At 33.9% G+C, this 20795-nt stretch overlaps 1 protein-coding gene across 1 annotated transcript; it reads right to left on the bottom strand.

Moving 5' to 3' along the window:
* Positions 1–2379: 2379 nt before the first annotated feature.
* Positions 2380–20438, bottom strand: LOC126776152 (zinc carboxypeptidase A 1-like). The gene is made up of 15 exons (XM_050498453.1): positions 20329–20438; positions 19706–20105; positions 19234–19321; positions 18936–19138; positions 16775–16859; positions 16643–16697; positions 14198–14314; positions 12955–13248; positions 10388–10600; positions 9602–9794; positions 9056–9122; positions 7994–8196; positions 6250–6334; positions 5373–5427; positions 2380–2470 (listed from the first exon to the last, which is right to left on the bottom strand). The coding sequence occupies exons 1-15, from the start codon at positions 20436–20438 to the stop codon at positions 2380–2382; spliced, it is 2259 nt and encodes a 752-aa protein (XP_050354410.1).
* Positions 20439–20795: the final 357 nt, after the last annotated feature.

Genomic DNA, 20795 nt, shown 5'->3' with positions numbered 1-20795 from the left:
TAAAGGTATTACGATGGCTGGGTTCAGTATGCATCCGAGGCTCCATGATTGTTTCAATATAACGCATCCGCGGCTAATCCCGAGCTGCGATCCGCACGGGGCTCGGCGAAACTCTTCTCAGGGGGCGAATATGTTCCACCGCATTTCTCACGAGTATATATATCATAGTGCGGATATAGCACGAGGATATCCCGGCTGCCGTCCTCCTCAGAACATAACAGCTAACTAAATCAACATTACAGTTTAATATTAAAGTAATCAAATCTCCACGAACAAATATGTTGTCAGCTATATTAAAATCAATAAATTTATCATAGACGACAAACTTATTTTCAATAAAAAAATTATATTCTATTTTCCAAAAGAAGAATTACAAAATCAAAATGAAATAAACATTGTTTTATCTGTTACGTAACTTGAACAAACAAGCTTCGAGTTAAGATCATCTAATGCACTTAAAGAATAAAATTGCTTAAAGGCCACTAAGAAGCTACTAGGGAAGTGTCCCCCGTGCACCAATTAATTAATCCCAACTTGGAATTACGCCAGAAGTTACCCGCAAGTTGAGCGAATAATGCCATTTTAGATGTGAGTTCGTTTTGAAAAACAAAATCGTTTATATTCAATTTTATTTATTTATTTGGAAATACAATTATATTAATAAATCATTTTACAATTATTCATAAATAAAACACAATATAATCTGGCATTATTATTAAACAAGTAAGCTAAGTATTATAATAACAATAATCTATGTCCTTATATTATATTGCTGGAGAGCTATAATTGTATCAAGCGTTTTTGATTCGCGAATTTGGCCCGGAGAAGCAGATACGTGAAGACAAATATAACAATCGCATCTTTGAGCATTGTAATAGTAAGTCAAAAAGACCAATTTTACTAATTTATAACGGCTACGATACGTTCCCAATTGTATTCCGATCCAACTTTGCCGAAACCGCAACTGTATCGTGTTAGTAGAATACAAAAACGGTTAACGGATTAAGATAACGTTTCTATTCGATTGCGGTGAAATGACAATTACCCCCAACGCAGATAGTTGTAATGTAACATGAAATAAATTTGTAATATCCGACATTGCTAGAATAACTGAACCGATGTATATACAAAAATTCGACGTATCTGATGTCTGCGAGTTTAACAACATAGACGAGCATTGTGTTTCTTACCATAGGATCTAAGATGTTATGTCTTTCTCTTGCATCTTTTCTGGCTCACCAATTCCTTAACTCGCAATAGCAATGGTTTGATGTACGGCATTTGAATAATATAACTATACAGATATTACTGCGTAAGTACCACCCACTTGTCAATCCCCTACTAAACATTGGTATTGTTGTTTCTGTTTAAATACAGACACAAGGGATGTAACATCTTAGATCAACGATGTAAGGAATGGTAAATATTTTTTATAGAATAGGCAGGCGAACGAGCATATGGGCCACCTGATGGTAAGTGGTCATCAACGGCTATAGACAAAGAAATTTGGAAACTCCTTTCTTTGTCGCACTACCAAAAAAATGGAATTCCTTACTAGCTCACGTGTTCCCCTCCTCTTACAACCCGGGTTCCTTCAAACGAGGCGTGAAGAGGCATCTTGCGGGCCGGCAAGGCGGTGACGGCTAGTACAGAACATTCTTCCCGACTGTACTGGCCGTCGTCGCATTTGGACTCTACTACCACTTACCATCAGGTGGAGTAGAGTCATTTGCCATCCCGGACATATAAAAAAAAATAGACATTGGCATTGCAAGAAATGTTAATGACATACATCGCCAATGTATCACCAACCTCGGGAACTTAGATGTTATGTCCCTTGTGCTTGTACACAAGGCAGATAATGTCTTATCACTGGCTCACTCACCCTTCAAACGAACACAACAATACCAAGTACTGCTGTTTTGCAGTAGGATATCTGATGAGTGGGTGGTACCTACCCAGACGAGCTTGCACAAAGCCCTACCACCAGTAATATTACTTACATCGCCAATGTATATGAGCGGTGTCTACTCAGGTCCACCCGTCCAATCCACCTATCTATTAAATAAATTAAAAAAAACATAAACATTACTTGTTTTTCACATCGTTAAGCTATTTTCCCCGAATCATATTTGCGTTTATTTTAAACATTTTAAACATAAATTTTGGGTCCGCATATGTGCAAATTAATTATGTCAACTGGATATTTGTTTGATGTATATATATGTGTTTGTGTGTATCGTTCGTGAACTTGTCGTGTCATAAATCAGTTTTAGCGCTAGGCACATAAATGCAATCCAATTATTACGTTGCATTGCAGCAATATTCTTGTTATAATTATTCATTGTTCATAAACTAGAAATTGGGTTAAATGAGAAATTAAACGTCATTGTACGCGTTTTGAGTGGAACAAAGAATAGTGTAGTGGATCAGAAGTGGCACTCGTCTGTTGGCAAGAATTATGCTGTATCTGTAGATTTTCTGCTTAATCTCGAGCGTTCTCGAGTGATTTTTAAACTTAACGGGCTCAGCGTTTGTCTTTATTTGCATTAGTGCGGAAACTAAATGGAAAAAAAAACTGTAATGGGAAGGCAGACTAGCAATTGACTGCTTCGCGCTACACAATCACCACTGCATACAGGATCAATAGGAGATGTTAAGTAGGCTATGTATCAAGCTAGGATATAATCTATCTGCCTTAGTACCGCTGGTTTTTTACACCGCTGGCGAAACATACACCCACTCATCTAAATCAATTCAGGAGTTTTTGCGTGATCGATCAACTAATATTAAAACATACGAACTCACATTTATAATATTAAGCAGGCATAATAAAGTAGAATAAATCATATTGATTAAGATTCTTCCTCCATAATATTATGATCAAATTAAAATACATTTATTAAAAAAAATCAAAAATCCAATTTAATAGCAGTAATTATCAACAATATAATAAGCGAACGCTCTAATCCGTAATTAAAATGACTACACGATAATATAAGCTTTATGGCTACACCACAAAACGTAAAATCGATTAGCTATTACGTAAATTAGACTTATAGTAGACGCGTTCAGGTAAACCTTCCGACATAAATTGATCCGGCAGTTCCTATGCACTTCCTATCTAGCTAAGCATTTTTGTTAGTGGTCGGCGACGGAGAGGGGTCATCGTAAATTGGTTGGTTACGTCAAAATAAATGGCGTCGAATCACGTGATTAGGCGATTTGTCGTAACGCCTAAACGATTATTCCTATCATTAGTCATGTTACCACCCTTGATAACGTCATTACTTTATTCATTGTGAAATTTATGAAGGCTCAAAGCAATTATAGGTGAACATGTAGGTAATTACTGTATAAACTGGTAAGTATCTACACTATATAAGTTAAAATCTGAATAGACTAGATGGCAAAACAGAAATATAATCAATATGAAAATACTTTAATGTGAATATTTATCCATAAATAATAGCGGGTTCGGTAAGGCATTACAAAAAAAGCCTCCCTTTATTAGTAAAGATTTTGAAGTATATTTTATAAAAACAACATAAAGACGGTAAGTTTATTTTGTGTTGATATAAATTGAATAGTTTTATTATTATACATATATTTGACTTTTAACTCCAATACCTATACTTATTTAGGGAATCACATTCATACTCCGGATAGTAAAATTGTGATAGCAGTTTGAAGCCATTAGATAATTTAACATATAAAATGGATACTAGAATGAATGAATAACAGTTTAGCATCATTCGCAAAAGTAATGAAATATTTGTATGTTCAACTCAATGTGTAAGCATTTATTGTAATTGATTCAAGTTTTATAATACTTACTTAGTTGACAACATTCAGTAATAATAATAATATCCTGGGACATTATTCACACACGGCCATCTGATCCCAAACTAAGCAGAGCTTGTAGTATGGAAACCAGACAACTTATATACTACATACACAACTTTTCATTTTGTAAATACATACTTACATAGATAATTACACCCTGACTCAGGACAAACAGACATGGGAATCGAACCCACAACCTTCGGCGTGAAAGGCAAATATCTACCAACCACGCCAACCGGGCCGTCAGTTTTATAATATTATATGTATTACGAAATTAATATTTAATGTAGTAGTTTGTAGTAGTAGTATGTTAATTCTATCCGCGCGAAGAAGCGACGGGTAGCTTATACTTATATTTTAATATTATTTTTATTTTCAACTAACTCCATAATCAAAATTAGTTCTTTTTATTATATCCGTTAAGCAGATTCGGAGAACAATCTGGGATATATGAACATACAGTCGAGAATTATCCAATAAATATCATTTCTATTTTTCACATCCTATATTAATAAAATAAAAACCAAACATCAGTCAAAACGAACTATAATAAACAACAAAACATTCCAAATAACAACAAAACCGTCAAGTATTTTGGTCATCTCGCCCTTTCCCTTTAACTTCTCATTGTCCGTCAGCTTCTGATTCGGGGTAAGTAAGGTGATCAGACCGTCCATGGTTTCCATACAAGTTGGTAATATTTGATCTGTAGGCAACGCAAAGCCGTGCTTACCATCGTCTCGTAATTCGAATGTCAAAACGTACCTGAAACGTTTAAATAATCACATATTAGACTTTCGGTAATTGACTTTGGTGTGTGGTTTTTATTTCCTTATTTATTCAATACAGGAACATACGGAAATTGGATCACTCGTTGGTTCGTAGTCATCGTTGTTTAAAAAAGCCGAGATGGCCTAGTGGTTAGAACGCGTGAATCTTAACCGATGATCGTGGGTTCAAACCCGGGCAAGCACCACTGAATTTTCATGTGCTTAATTTGTGATTATAATTCATCTCGTGCTTGACGGTAAAGGAAAACATCGTGAGGAAACCTGCATGTGTCTAATTTCATCGAAATTATGTCACAAGTGTATTCTACCAACCCGCATTGGAGCAGCGTGGTGGAAAAAGCTCTAAACCTTCACCTCAAAAAGGGAGAGGAGGCCGCAGCCCAGCAGTGGTATATTAATAGGCTGTTACTGTTACTGTACATCGTTGTTTATAGATATTAGCCAAATCGATTGAAAAATTATTTACATAGTCAATTCATTCAGGAACCTTACCGGTAACCTTTTAACTTTAAGTGAATTTCAAAAATATATCAAGCTGCACACACACACACACACACACACAGACACACACACAAAATCATTTCTATGCCATTTAGAAGAAGATATTTGCATATAGTCTGCCATAATATGAAAAGATATTTAATTATGTATCATTTAGAAGTATGTCTCTGCACGTCATGCGGTGATTAATATTTTAATACAAAAAAAAAATAATACCATTTGAATTTAACTTACGGAACTTTAAACGATTTTTTCACCCAACATCCGCTTACGCCCGAAGTTATATAACCTGCAATACAAAATTAACGAATTATACACATAGAAGGGGGGGTGGGTTCAGGTGTTAGATATAAAAAAGTAACCCATGTCCTTTCATGGGGTGCAAGCTCGGATCGGTGGTTAAGTTGTAAAAGCGTGACAGACAGACATAGGCGTGGCTTTCACATTTATAATATAAGTGTAGATTATACAATAGCAAGAGTTCATTTAAAAAGGATATCAATTGGATAGTAGGTTGTAAAATTCTTAAGCGAATATACCACATAATAAAAAAATAGTTTGTACACTACTAGATTCATACACATTAAACGGACAACATTCTTGTTGCACCATTTAGTACCTTTTTTTTAATAGCATAAGAAATATTTTTCCATATATATATTATAACCGCATGTAACATTTTTTCATTACTTAGAACTGAAACTGTCAACTAAATTTATAAAATACTAGTAAGATGTCCTTATATAAGATGGGTAAAAACGTTTTATATTTATGCTATTTGTTGATTATTAAAATAAACTCGGTGGTACAGCCTTGTGCAAACGCGCCTGGGTAGTTATAATCAACTCGCCACATATTCTACTGCCAAAACAGTACTTGGTATTGTTGTGTTCTGGTTTGAAGGGTTAGTGAGACAGTGTAACTACAGACATGAAACGTAACATCTTCGTTCCCAAGCTTGGTGAAGCATTGACGATATAAGCGAATAGAAAATATTTATTATAATGCTAATATATATGTGCGGTGATGACCGCGTACCATCAGGAGGTTTATGTCAGTCTGACTATAATATCTTCAAATAAAACTTAAAATAATAAATTAATTTCCTTACCAACTGTGTCATAAGCCGTCCCAACAGAATAATGCGTTCCGTATCTTTCAGATAAACTATTAGCAGCAAGCTGTCCCATATATCTCTGCAGAACATATTAAATAGCTTTACGTCTGTATGACAAGTATTGTAAGTAATTCGTGTTTATAATTTAAGGAAGGAAATCATCGTTAGGAAACTTGCACACGACCGGGAAGAGTTCTGTCGCAGGAACAACATCTTAACTGCTTTACGGCGGACGGGGCTGTAAGCGCTGGTAACTTTGAATCTTCGAACTGCTCTTGAGGATTGATTATAATACACTATATATATTTGATTGGCTTAATTCGGGATTTGAATCCAGTACTTAGGATGTCATCAGACGAAACGAAGCAATCAGGACAATATCACAAGGATACTGTAATTGCGTCTGAATGACATATTCAGACGCAATAACAGTCTTCATAGTCTTCATAGTCGTTTCTGTTTCATTATCTGCGAATTCTCTAATAAATAGGATAGGAATAAAACGTATCCTTAATAAAATCTCATTGGATTTTATATGAAATTATATCACAAAACTCCAACATATAATTCGTTGGCGTTTTATAATTTCCATTATTAGCATTCGATTCTTTTTTTCAAGCTTTTATTTAAATTGTAAAATTTGTTGTTTGCCTCGTTAGTCTAGTAGCTATGTATAAAGCCGCAGATCTCGAGGTCCTGGGTTCTATCCCTAGGTCGAGCCAATAAAAAGTTAATTCGTTTTTTTGTCGAAGATTCTCAGTAGCAGCCTGTAGGAGTCTGGAAGTTGGAAGTGTGTACACTCCCGTTCCTCGGAAAGCACGTAAAACCGTTGGTCCTGCGCTTGAACTCTTTCCGGTCGTGTCGGTTTGCCATCGGATCGGATTATGAGAGTGAAGGAACAGAGAGTACACCTGTGTTTGCGCACTTGTGCACTATAATATATCGTGCGCAGTTGGCTAATGTCTCTTGAGATTGGCCGCTGTGGCCGAAAGCGGTCAAGAGGACATTATTAATGTTTGTTAGATTGCTTAGTTCTAATCTTGCAAGCTGAATTAGAACGACTTTCTTTCATCCTACGGAGTGGAAATTTATATTTTGATCAATTCCGATGGCAATGCATTTTTATGACCTTATTATATGTCCAGGATGAGTTCGGGATGAAGGAACTCCTTAACGGACAACAACATAGACATGAAATACTGTCTTTATAAGCTTGTTCCTATTAATTATTTAATGGACATTGTGTTTGTGTAAGCAATTGTATGGATTTGTAAAAGTACACGCATGCATATTACATACTTACATAATGTTGTCAAGTTAGGCTAAAAATTGGGCGAGATTATACTTGCAGATCACAAGGTTCTGGATTTGAATCGGATCAGTGTAATTGTGATAGTATGTCCGTTAGTCTTGACCTTACTATATCGGATTACCGTCTCATAGGACAATGAGATCGAAAGAACGGAGACACAACTTTTTATTTTGTGTAACCACTTGCGTAATATAACAAAGTTTGCGTAGACGGCTGGATTTAAAAGATTGTTTAACTGTAGATATCATTGTTATTGAAATATAACATAAGAAATAATCGATTATAGCCTATATGGCAACCATATAAAGCCATCACTGTGATGAAGCATGAGATATAATTAACGAACGGTTATTAGCTTTAAGTAGTACATACCTGTGAACATATAAATACATAAAAAAAACAACAGTAAAAGTAGTTTATACTTACAACTACATCAAAGTTTTCATGATGTTTCATTGAGAAAGCATAAGGTATAATCATGTACTGACCATACGAATGAAACGCCAGATAATATTGAAGGTTTTTACTGTTTTCTCTAACGAAATTACCCATAGCAACACTCTCAGCCTCAGAAAATGCAATCGGCCCGCAATATACATCGCTACTCTTATTTTTGCTCACCCCAACAGCTGTCAACGCGAAACAGTAACGGTTACCATTAATCTTAAGTAAAAAAAAAAGTATATTCTACTGATACTGGTATAGTGTTGCATTTTAAGGAAAAATTAACCAAATTACAGGCACAAGGGACACATGATTTTTGATCCTCTGGGTGGTGACTGGTCGTGAAATAAGTGTTATTCTTCTTACAGGGACAACATTTATGAGCAGAGGTATATAAAACAGATTATCATATAGACGGTAAAAATAATTTTCAGGAAGGAAGATATATAAATTATTGTATTTTAATAGGTATGAAAAAAGAGTAGTCGATTCTTTTCTAAAAAACATACCTTCTAAACCTATACTATTTTATTATTTTTTAGTATTTCTTGTGAATTTTTAATTTAAAAGTACTTGTATTAAATTTTGAATAGTTTTATTTCATGTAATTATTATGTCCATAGTAAATATTATTGTACCTAATTTTAATAAGCCAGTTTGAGTTTCAGAGAGCCCGAAGGCTCTTATTTTATTATTATGCGTGGGCATCGTTACCTTTCTGACGAAGCTCCCCGTTTCGACAAAAATCGGGTCAACAGTTCATAGCCTATTTTCAATAACTAATATTAATATATTCTTTTCCAAATATGATCAAGTTTATTTTAAGAGGTAAGATAAATGGTATGGGGTCAGAATCAAACCTGAAACCTTGTTATAATACATTTAATGGACGTAACTTCTCAGTTCCCAAAATTGGTGACGCTTTGTCAATATAAGGGTTAATGTTTCTTATAGTGCTAATGTCTATGGGCGGCGGTGACCACTTACTATCAGGTGGCCCATTTGAATATCTGCTTACGTATTTTAAATAAAAAATAAACTTACTTCCAAATGCAATACCAAAATTTCTGTTAATATCAACATCGTTTGTATTCTTTCGATGCATCCGGTCCTGTAGTAGGAAACTTAATGTATTAATAAAAGTATTATTGATCCTTAATTTTATTTTAAAAATTTTAAAGTAATTATCTTATGTATTTTATACCGTTAGATTCCAAAATGAATTAATATTTTGCGTATTTCCTGTATTATTCTAGCGTTTGTACCGGGGGTACGACAATTGTATAGGTCGTAATAATCCGAAAATTAAGAAAAAGTTTACAAAAATGCCATTCCACGTAAACCGCCTTGCATAAAAACGGACCAACAAACATCATTGTCATCAATGTCATTTGATGCTGAGTCAGCCAGCCAATTAAATGCACAAAGGACATTACATTTCCATATCAGCTTCAATGGTTAACACCCTTTTTATATATGGAATAGTTAATAATTCTTATATGTGTGCGTGATCGTGATCCATCCATCCATCCATTTCATTATCTGCGTTCCAATTTTAAATTAAAATTATACAAGGTATTTATTGCTTACCTGAAGATGTGTGTATTCATATCCATCAGGATTCAGCACCGGTACAAAGTACCATTCGTATGTTTCAGCTATTTTCGTCAAAGCCATATCCTTAGATTCTTTAGCTGTCACGATTTGATTCAGGAAATACGTGACGAAGGCTATAGAAATCCATTCTCTGGCATGGATACCGCCTTCGACGATTACCTTCGGTCTGAATTTTATTAAGGCGTTATAATGGGAGAGATTATTTAAGAATTAAGTACTTCCAACTGCTACTGAGAATGTCTTGGCAGAAAACGCAATATTTTTTTATTTTCCAAATCATGCATTCGACTTTTGCAGCCTTATAACGCTACTAGATCAAACGGACACTTTATATCTAAATATAGCCTTTCAAAGTAACTAGATGTGTAAGAGAATGAAAATCTATTTTCGAAGTATATAATAATGACATATAAAATGTTAAAATACCTACAAGCTAAAGCTTAAACTTTTGACTCAATCGATTATTATGTCATACTCGTAAAGTAAAGCGGTCGTTATGGGGAGCACTATAATAATCCAAATTACATTTTAGCCCGTTTCGAAGATTACTCCGGATAAACAAATTGACAAAATGAATTATTAGAAGAAAATAATCATCTATATTATATATTGTAATTTGATTTTCGTTTTGGTAACTTGCAATTAGTCGTAAACATTTTTAAAATCACAGCTCCGAATATTAGCATGGAAAAATCTTCTATTTGTAATTTGATCTTCTTTTTGGTTACTTACAAATACAATTTGAATCAAAAATTTTACTTGTTTGGCTTTTTATCCAGTACAACCCGAGCTACTAGAATATCACGTTTCTCCTTCGTTTCCCCTATATTAATCAATTGCATTGATTTCGGATGAAGTTTATTTAGATCCTGCATCCAATTATAAATATCATCCAATCGGAAATAGCTGGACCAGTCGAATGAGTCCATGTTACGTCTTATATACGTTTTAACAGTTTGCATATCGAATGCGCTAGAAGTTAAATAAATAATTACTTTATTTATATCAATTGGGTCGCAAATAAATTAAAGTAACAATTTTTGTGGTTTCCTCTATTGGTAGTTTTACATTTAATTCCATACTGTTACAAAGTACTATTATGAACCTACTATTATTTGTATTTTGTATATATATATATATATATATACAAATTGCTTTAAAAAAACAACCATTTGAGTGAACAGTAGTAACAGACATATAATTATGTAGCACAACATTTAAAGACGGCTTTGTTTATAATAACAAGTTAAATTACACTAATTAGACTAAGAAAACTGATTTTTAAATATAACATAAGAGAAAACAAAAATATTCAAAAAAAAAATTAAATAACAAAAAAAAGCAAAGCATTTACTGCTTAGTGACAAATGATACATGTTTTAAATTTGTCTTGAGAAATACTAAAAAGTAATATGATTAGTTTAAAGAATATGTATTAGTTTAAGAAGAATAGAACAAAGTCAAAACAACAATTACTTGATTTGAAAAAAAATCTATATATTAAGAATTGTACGTATTATTTTGGTTTACAAAAATAATACTCTTGGGATAATATAAAACCATTGCTAATAGCATAATAAACGGCTGAAAAGAAAAACCTTTTAAAACTAGTTGAATATTTTAAGCAACTTTAAAGGTATTGGATTTCAGATTTTATTATCGCACTAGCTATCCGTCCCGGCTTCGCACGGGCAGAATAAAGGTCTACATAGAACGTTTTTATTTTTTTTTTATATATTCGCCGGGAGGGCAACTGACTCTACTCCACCTGATGGTAAGTGGTAGTAGAGTCCAAACGCGACGACGGCCAGTACAGACGGGAAAAACGTTCTGCACTAGCCGCCTTCGCCTTGCCGGCCCGCAAGATGCCTCTTCACGCCTCGTTTGAAGGAACCCGGGTTGTAAGAGGAGGGGAACACGTGAGCTGGTAAGGAATTCCATTTTTTGGAAGTGCGACAAAGAAAGGAGTTGCCAAATTTCTTTGTTCGCGATGGAATTGATGTCACAGTTAGGCGGTGACATCGAGAACCAGCTCGCATGGACTTAAGAAGGAAGGGGGAAGCAGGAATTAGAGAGAATAATTCCTCAGAGCACTCGCCATGATACAGTCGATAGAAAGCGCTCAGTGCTGCTATCTTACGACGCAATTGTAAAGGTTCAAGGGTGTTTGTGACCTTTAAGTCGCCAATAATGCATACGGCACGTCGCTGCAACCGGTCCAAGGCCTCAAGTAGGTACTTAGCGGAGCCATCCCAAAGGTGCGAGCAATATTCCACGCAAGACCGTACCTGTATTTTGTACAGCAGGCACAGTTGTTGTGGCGTGAAAAAACGCCGCACCTTGTTCAGAACTCCGAGTTTCCGTGAAGCTGTTTTTATAACAGCCTCGATGTAATCCCTTGGACTAAGGTCGCTGCGAACGTCAATCCCCAGCATGGCGATTTTGCTTTGCATCACCAGCGGAGTACCACAGAGGGAGGTAAGAGGGGAAAATGCTGACTTTTTCGTCGTGAGAGCGCATACCTGTGTTTTCGTGGCATTAAACTCAACAAGATTATTAGAGCCCCATTTGACGATGAGCTCTAACGTCCTATCGAGTTCAATGACAAGATCCTTCCGCCTCTCCTCAATTTCCGCTCGCCCAGCCACTGCGCGTCCGTGGTATCCACCATGCACTGTACTATCGTCTGCATAGCAATGTATGTTCCAAGAGAGAGCATATCATTGATATGCTGAAAAGAAAGAGTGTGGGAGATAGCACAGATCCCTGGGGGACCCCAGCATTCACTACATAGAATTGTGAAGCGCACCATCAACTAAAACACGAAGGCTACGCTTGTGTCGGAAGCTGGCAATCCAGGTGCATAGCTGAGCAGGCAGACCATATGCCGGTAGCTTGGAGAGAAGACTTCTGTGCCAGACCCTGTCGAAAGCCTTGGAGATATCGAGGCTGACAGCCAACGATTCTCCATGCTTGTCGATAGCTTCACCCCAGAGGTGTGTAACGTACGCTAGAAGATCGCAATACATATCTATCTAATGGTTTAAGAGGCACACGCCAGGATTAATTTTTCCGACATCTTCAACATTTATCTACCATTTTTTTTTCTATAATTATATACATAAATCTTCATCATAAGTCACTCTGTTTATTAATGAAAGCCGTATGAAAATCCGTTCTATAGTTTTTGAGCTTATCGCGTTCAAATAGACAAAGAGACAGACGGGGCATGGCACTTTGTTTTATAAATATGAAAATATATAAAACTGGTTCAGAAAAACCATCAGAACTTGCAAGGGTTTCGAGAATTACATTGAGTTAGTTACCTTTGGATATCTTCTATGAGGGTTGTCAAATAAATTCCCTTGATTGCAGCTTCTTTGATGAATTGTGCCTTCTTTTCTGGAGGTACTAAGAATTCTACAGGTCTGTACACGAGACCTGGTAATCTCCAAAAGTAAACATCATAATTTTTACTTATATTATTGAAGAAATCTAAATGATTTTCCGTCACTGGTATACCCCTATATAATGAGTGATTGTAGTATTTCTTTGACCAACACAGGCTAATGAATATTAAGAAAACGTAAACCGTTATCAATTTCATAGTCGATTTGAAATGACAATATGATTTTGTATTAATATTTTAAGCCGTCGAGATTTCACATCTTGTACAAGATAATTGTCAGCGTGACGTGTCCTTAAAATGAATCTTTAATCGACGACAAGAAACTTTATACCAAAAAAATTATGTGTAAAATAATTGTGTTTCGTTTTTTATGATAAATTGTAAAAGTACACATTTAAGCTAACTGAAGCTGCGGCGAGGCACATTGAATATAAAGCTGCTTTCATACCTGCGCAACTAAGCCAGTGCAAATTATGTTTCTTGATTTGATGTGACCTCTTATTGTATTGAATTTGTAATAAGTATATTTCAAGCATTATAAATTATAAAACCTTACCTTTTTTTATTGAATAATTAAGGTATTAGGAATTAAGGTAGGCGGACGAGCATTTGGGCCACGTGATCGTAAGTGGTCACCAATGCCCATAGACATAGGAATTGTAAGAAATGTTAACCATCACTTACATCGCCAATGCGCCACATGCTTACATGCTTAGTAATATTATAAATGCAAAAGTGAGCTTGTTTATTATACTTTGGAGCATTAAATACTTAACTAATAATCATCAAATTTTTCATACATTAAAGTTAAAACCGTGTAGTAAGGCCTCACTTTACCAAATCTAGAATAAGTAAATTATATAAAATATTTCTGTATCCTTGACAACGTGTATGCAATTTCCAATGATCGGTTTAGTATTTAAGCGTAACAAACAAATAAAGACCTTCATTATCGCATTTTTATATACTAGTAAAGATGATTACTATAACGAATAAATATAATTTCAAAATAACCAATGTCTTGGAGAGAAGAAAATACTTAAAAACACATCAAACGTTTAATAAAATATATAAAAATAAAGACATCAAAATAAATTAAATGGACTGGTGTCAAAAGAGAAGCAGAGCTGAATATTTCTCTGCCAACATATCTGTGTCGGACCGTCATTAACTCCACTAATCCAATGAGCATTTCCCTGCAAGTCGGCTGAATTTTCTCTTGTGGTAGCGCATACCCGTATGTACCATTGTCACGGAGGATGAACGCCACAGAGTATCTGCGAAGTTAAATGTATTGATTCAATAAACCAGCTCATGATGTACTTAACTCAACCTAATATTAAATTTAAAATGTCAAATTCACTTTGATAAATATGGTTTAGATGATAAGTGGTTAGAAAGCTGAATCTTAACCGAAGATCGTGGCTTCGTGCTAAAACAAGCACCACTGAATTTTCATGTGCTTAATTTGTGTTTTTTATTCATCTCTTTCTTGACGGTGAAGGAAAACATCGTGAGCAAACCTGCATGTGTCTAATTTAATTGAAATTCTGCCACATGTCTATTTTATCAACCCGCACTGGAGGAGCATGATGGAATAAGCTCAAAACCTTCTCTGCTCAAAAAGGGAAAAGAGGCCTTATCCCACTGTTACTGTACTGTATTGTACATATTACTCAACACTAGATAATGTAAATGCTAAAAAACCGTTATTATTTATTGATTTCAGACTTTTCCTTGACTATAAAATCTGATGTAAAGCCTTAGTTAAAAAGTGTATCAGCGATCTACAGCATGTGTGATGTACAGGAATCTGCTCGAATGCGGGTTGGTATATAAACTTGACAGATTTTCATCAACCGAACACGAATTATAAACACAAATTGAGCATATGGATATTGAGTGGTGCTTACCCTGGTCGAACATCACGGCTCCCGATGACGATACATTATTAATACTAAACTCTCCAACAGTAAATAAAATTTAGTAATTTGTATATTATTTTGCTTTGTATTGTACTTGGGTACGCTTGATATTATCGAAATTGTCAATTCAGATACAATCGCGCCATCGGAACGAAGGATGAGGCTGTAATTGAGTTTTTTATCGATAACAACATCACAATGTACGTTATATAAATAGGCTGTCCCGAGCTCTTTCGAATATGCATTTCAAAAGTCTTATATAATCATCATATATGGAGCTATCACTGGTTCGAAATTTACATCTTTACTTATACGGAACGTATCTTCAGAAACTCAACTCTTTTATAATAATTTTCGTTTCGTTTTGATAATATATTTTTAATCATTCAATACAATTTTCATAGAAATTAATACAATTAAAATGATGCACAAATGATAAGTAATTCGTTTATTGATTGAAAAAAATATACTCTTAAAAAGTATACGGATACAATAGATAAATAAAAATTAACCTAACATATATATCTATATATATAATAAAGCCGTAGAAACCATTTCTTTACATTGAATAATTTTATCAAAAAAAGAGCGTGAGCGATGAAAAAAATAGTAAAAGAACACGAAAATGCATTTTTTTGTTTGTCTGTTTGTACACGCTGATCTCCGAAATTACTTAATAGATTTTATTGCTGTTATCACAAGAACGTAGATTAAACTCGATTTGTTGCCACGCGTACACAAGCTTTGTTTCATTGAAATCGGATGACAATGAAAAAAGCTAACGTTATGTAATATAATTTTATATTCGTCTTTTATACATTTAATAGTAGATATCGTGTGCTTAAGCCGATATGTCTGTATATTGATTAAGTTTATTAAGAAAACGAGCGTGGACTATAAACAAAAAGTAAAAGATCACGAAATTCCTTTTTTTATAAATATATCGTAGTAAGACTGACTTTCGCGATGATGTAATAGTCATTAGCTAGTTCGAAATAAAATAAAAACGATACACATTGCGGTATAAACAAACTGTGCGGCAGACGTACATTGTTATATGAATATTGAGTTACTTGAGTTAAAACTTGAGAGGATCGCAATTTGTGCGGTAGTCTGAGTTTTGAACGGAAAATACTTTACTTGAGAAGGCCAGTCTATATATTGAACCATTAAGAAATAACTTTGTAAACGTATCAAATATTTCCTATACATGTTTAATATTAATAAGATACGCTCAAGGGTCATTGTGCTTCAGTTCGTATTGGTATTTTCCATATAATCTTTTCATATTATATTCTTAAATACAAATATATTTAGTGGATGATTTGATAATTTAGTGGGTATTTTTTATTATGTTAGGCAGGCCAAATGTCAAGAGGGCGAGCTAGTTTTAAATTGTTATCAACACGCATAGACTTTAGTTTTGTAAGAGATGTTAACCATCGCTTACATCGCCAATGCGCCACCAACCTTGGTAACTAAGACGTTATGTCCCGTGTGCCCGTAGTTACACTGGTTCACTCACCCTTCAAACCGGAACATAACAATACTAAGCATTGCTGCCGGTATACATGATGAATGGGTGGTACTTACCCAGACGAGCTTGCCAAAAGCCCTACCACCAAGTAAAGTGCTTAGAAAGTAGGTTCCCTTATATTATTGTAATAAATAGTTGCTTACTTGACTTGATATGTTTTCTTCACCCACGATATGCTGTCCCCAGATGTTTTATATCCTATTAGAAGTTAAAACATTTCATCAGAATTTTCAATGGCAGCTCATAAGCTATTCACTTCACACACACACACTCACCGTACGTGTCGTAAATAGTTCCAACGCCGTATTTGACGCCATTCAATTTATACATTTTCAATATAGCTTGTTTCCCATAATTTTCCTGTAAACGGGATTTGAAATTCAAAACTCGCATGAATATTCCATTGGAGCGCGTCTACGGTTTGCATAAGCATCTGAATTGTGATACAATTCGATTTATTTCCTTAACTTGGACTTTTTGTTCGCAATGGAAATTAATAATTCTTTTTTAAAATATTTTCTTGTATTAATTTTTTTATATACCTTGATTAAATTAAAAATAAGTTACAGGTACAAATTCAGAAACAAATATTTAGTGATTTCTAATGAAATATACATTAAAATGATTAGATTTTCATTCTTCTTTGGACGGAGAAACAATAATTTTACGATATATAAGCTGCGATCATATTGTATAGAATCAATTAAGTTTGCAAATCTGGCTTAGCATTTAATAAAAGTAATAAAATTTCTTATTCTACGGTAGGCGATGCAAAGATGGTGTTAGGAATGATTTTGAATTTTTACAGTGTTTATCTATAGGGAAAATTGATAACTTACTATGAAATGACCCATTATCTCGTCGGCCATTATAAAATAAATATAAAAAATAAAAATGTGGCTCTTGTAAGCAGTCTTATTAATTGATACGTTACAGCCAGAATTATTTTTCGATCAAAAAAAACTAAGTAAACGTGGTGACTTTCGGAAATAATCCTGTGACTATAATCAAAATTAGTTTGGACTGGAAAATAGTTTAACTGTATCATGTGTAATATAATAATAAATAATATCCTCCAGACCGAATTCAGCCACGGCGGCCAATCTCAAGAGAGATTAGCCAACTACGCAGGAGATATTATAGTGCACAAATGTGTGCGCAAACACGAGTGCACTCTCTATTCCCTAACTCTCATAATCCGATGGGACGGCAATTCGACACGACCGGGAAGAGTTCAGGTGCAACGGTTTTACGTGCTTTCCAAGGCATAGGAGTGTACACACTTCCAACTTCCAGACTCCGGGCTGCTACTGAAAATTTTCTGACAGAAAAACCCAATTACTTTTTATTGGTCTGACCAGGAAAATTAAACCAAGGACCTCCGGATCTGCGGCCTTACATCAAGCCACTATATCAACGAGGCAGTCATGTTATTATGTGTAATATTTTAATTCGCTTATAATCCCATCGACGATATTGTTTTCATATCAAGAACAACGACAGGCACTAAATTATTATTGTATCTACAAATATCATACGTCCCCCTATTTGCTTAATGGCTTTGAAAGGCTTAAGGGAAGCCGAATAGCAAAGATGCATTACTACGATATGCAAGGCTACGTCAACTATCATGAATAACATCCGTAAATTATGGCCTGCGGAATTTAACCGCAAGGCAGAAAAGACGTGGGCGGAAGCGGATGGGATTATTTCGTTATGAGCATCAATAAAATAAAATTAATTTTATAGTCTACAAATGATTTGTGTGTTATTGGAATAAAAATAGTTGTTAATAGGTTTTGTAAGACCTTAATTTGTATTCGTCTTATATATTTTAATTGGAGTAGCTTTATATATTCGCTAACTATATATTTATAGTCAGACTAAAATTAAATTATAAGACCTTTTCACTATAACAAATATAGTTTTAGTCTATTTGCAAGATGGGTATAATCGAATTAATATCCGCTACCTCTTATGTATATATGAAGCGTTCAAGACAAACATTGCTTGAAATAAATCTTTTGCATGAAGCAACAGCCTATTTATGTCTACTGGCTCTTCTATCTAATATTTGCTTAGCATGACCTACTAAGCTACTCTGTATTCAAATTACAGACAAAAAGATGCTTGCGAAATATTTTTATGAAAAAAAATTATTTCTTTCATTATTCTTCGAAGCGACATTTCGTCACAATGTTTGAATAAAATAAGCGTGTTTCAACACTTACTTGTATTTATAATCTCTTAGTATTTTAAGTGATTCTGTTTCTCTGTATTTTATGAGATATTTTGTCATAAAGGCAAAAAGAGATTTAAAAACAACGAGAATATATTTAAAGTTAATAATAAGACTTACTGACTATAATTACGACCTTCACTTTGCAAATTTAATGGTTTAACCAATAGTGAATGATCATAATAATTAATGCTTACCATTTCCGAAAAATTTTCTATATGCTTCACTCTATCAGAATATGGTATAATAATCTTCTGTCCGTATGAATGGAAAGCAAAATAATAGTTCAGGTTCGCTTTATTGTTGTCTATAAAATAAGACAGAGCTCGGCTTTCAGGTTCAGAAAAAGGTTCCGGTCCACAATAATATTCATTGTTAGGATTATTACTTCCGCCGTGATCTGAGACAGTGATTTCAATCAGTTTGTTATTATAGATAATCAAAGTATTGTTTAAAAATATTGAAATATTTTTTAAATATTGCGCGGAATCTTACTGCAAAAATTGTAGTCGAAATTTCTATTTAAATCGACACCAAACGTTCCGTTGCCGAGATCTCTTCTATTTTTACGCCACAGACGATCCTTTTAACAATAATTTAGTAAATTATGTAGTATGTGTAATTAATATTAGCTACTGTAACTAGATATATAATTATATTATATGTATGTACGAATATGTGTTACACACTCGTATATACCTTCTGCCATAGGTTGCTTGAAAGAAATAATTTGTTATCGTTGAGGACGTCTTTAGTAATATAAATTATACTTATATTCTATAACTTTTTATCTTAGTGTGAAATAAAGTAAGTTTTTATTAATTATACATCCGTAAGCAATTTAATAAGTAAGATAAAACAGGTTTAACCTTATGGTTTATTTACCTTTCACTGTTAATAATTTAAGTTGATAATAATAATGTGTCTGTTTAAATAAATAAATAAATTGCAATAATTCAATACTTACAACTGTCATGCTATAGTTATAACCATCAGGGTTTGCAACGGGTATCAGAAACCAGTGATATCTCTTTGCGACTTGTTTCAACCGCGAGTTAAGTGTTTTGTCGGCGTGTATAAGTTTGTACGCAAGATAAGTGACAAACTCAGTTGTTATCCATTCGTTACCATGGATAGCACCTTCAACTATAACTTTTGATTTGGCTCTCGGATTTCTGATTTCAATCGCTAATATTTCTCTGCCTTCAGCTGATTTCCCAACAGTCTTTAATGTTACTTTTTCATAATATTTTGATGTAATATCTGTCATCCATTGATAGACCCCTTCTAAATTGTGATAAGCGTCCCAAGCAAATGTATCTATCTGCATGCGTGTATAACTACGAATTTTTTGATGATCAAAAAACCTAGAAATTATTTTAAATTAGAAAGGAAATCACTGATTTTTTTTGTTGTATGTTTTTCATGTTTGTAAAAATCCATAAACATTATTAAAATAAAGTCAATTAAATTATTATTCTTATTTTTAAACACAATTATTACTATAAGCAAATGTGCTTGTAGTGGGCTTTTGATGATTTATAAATTGTAAATTATAGATTCTAAATAACCAATAATTTTCGTACTTACTTTTGTATATCACTAGTCAGTATCACCCCATTCATTTGGAAATGTCGTAACCTTTCTTTAAACAAATCCAAATCATTTGGAGCAACGAGTATTTGGACATCATTGTACATTTTAAACGGCCTCGTCCAAAAAATTACATTCATATACTTCTGTTGCTCTAAGTTTTTCAGGAATACTAATTGATATCTTTCAATTGGTACAACATTGTACAACGTATAGTTTCTATAAGACACGCTCTCGCAAAATGTGAAATTTATTAAAAATATTAAAACGAATATAAAAATGTTTATTTTCATTGTATAAAATTATAATTCTATATTCTTCTGAATGTCTACATTTGACAAGTCCGACTGACATTGCTATTGCGATTGAAATATAATTGTTTTCGTTTTATTCACTAAATTATTGCGTTACTTGAAAAGACCTTATATGTATGTACATCATTTAAAAAAATACATCTGAAGCGC

Source organism: Nymphalis io, chromosome 19 (assembly GCF_905147045.1).
Source record: "Nymphalis io chromosome 19, ilAglIoxx1.1, whole genome shotgun sequence".
NCBI classification, from domain to species: Eukaryota; Metazoa; Arthropoda; class Insecta; order Lepidoptera; family Nymphalidae; genus Nymphalis; species Nymphalis io.
This window is presented reverse-complemented; position numbering and strand designations above follow the sequence as displayed.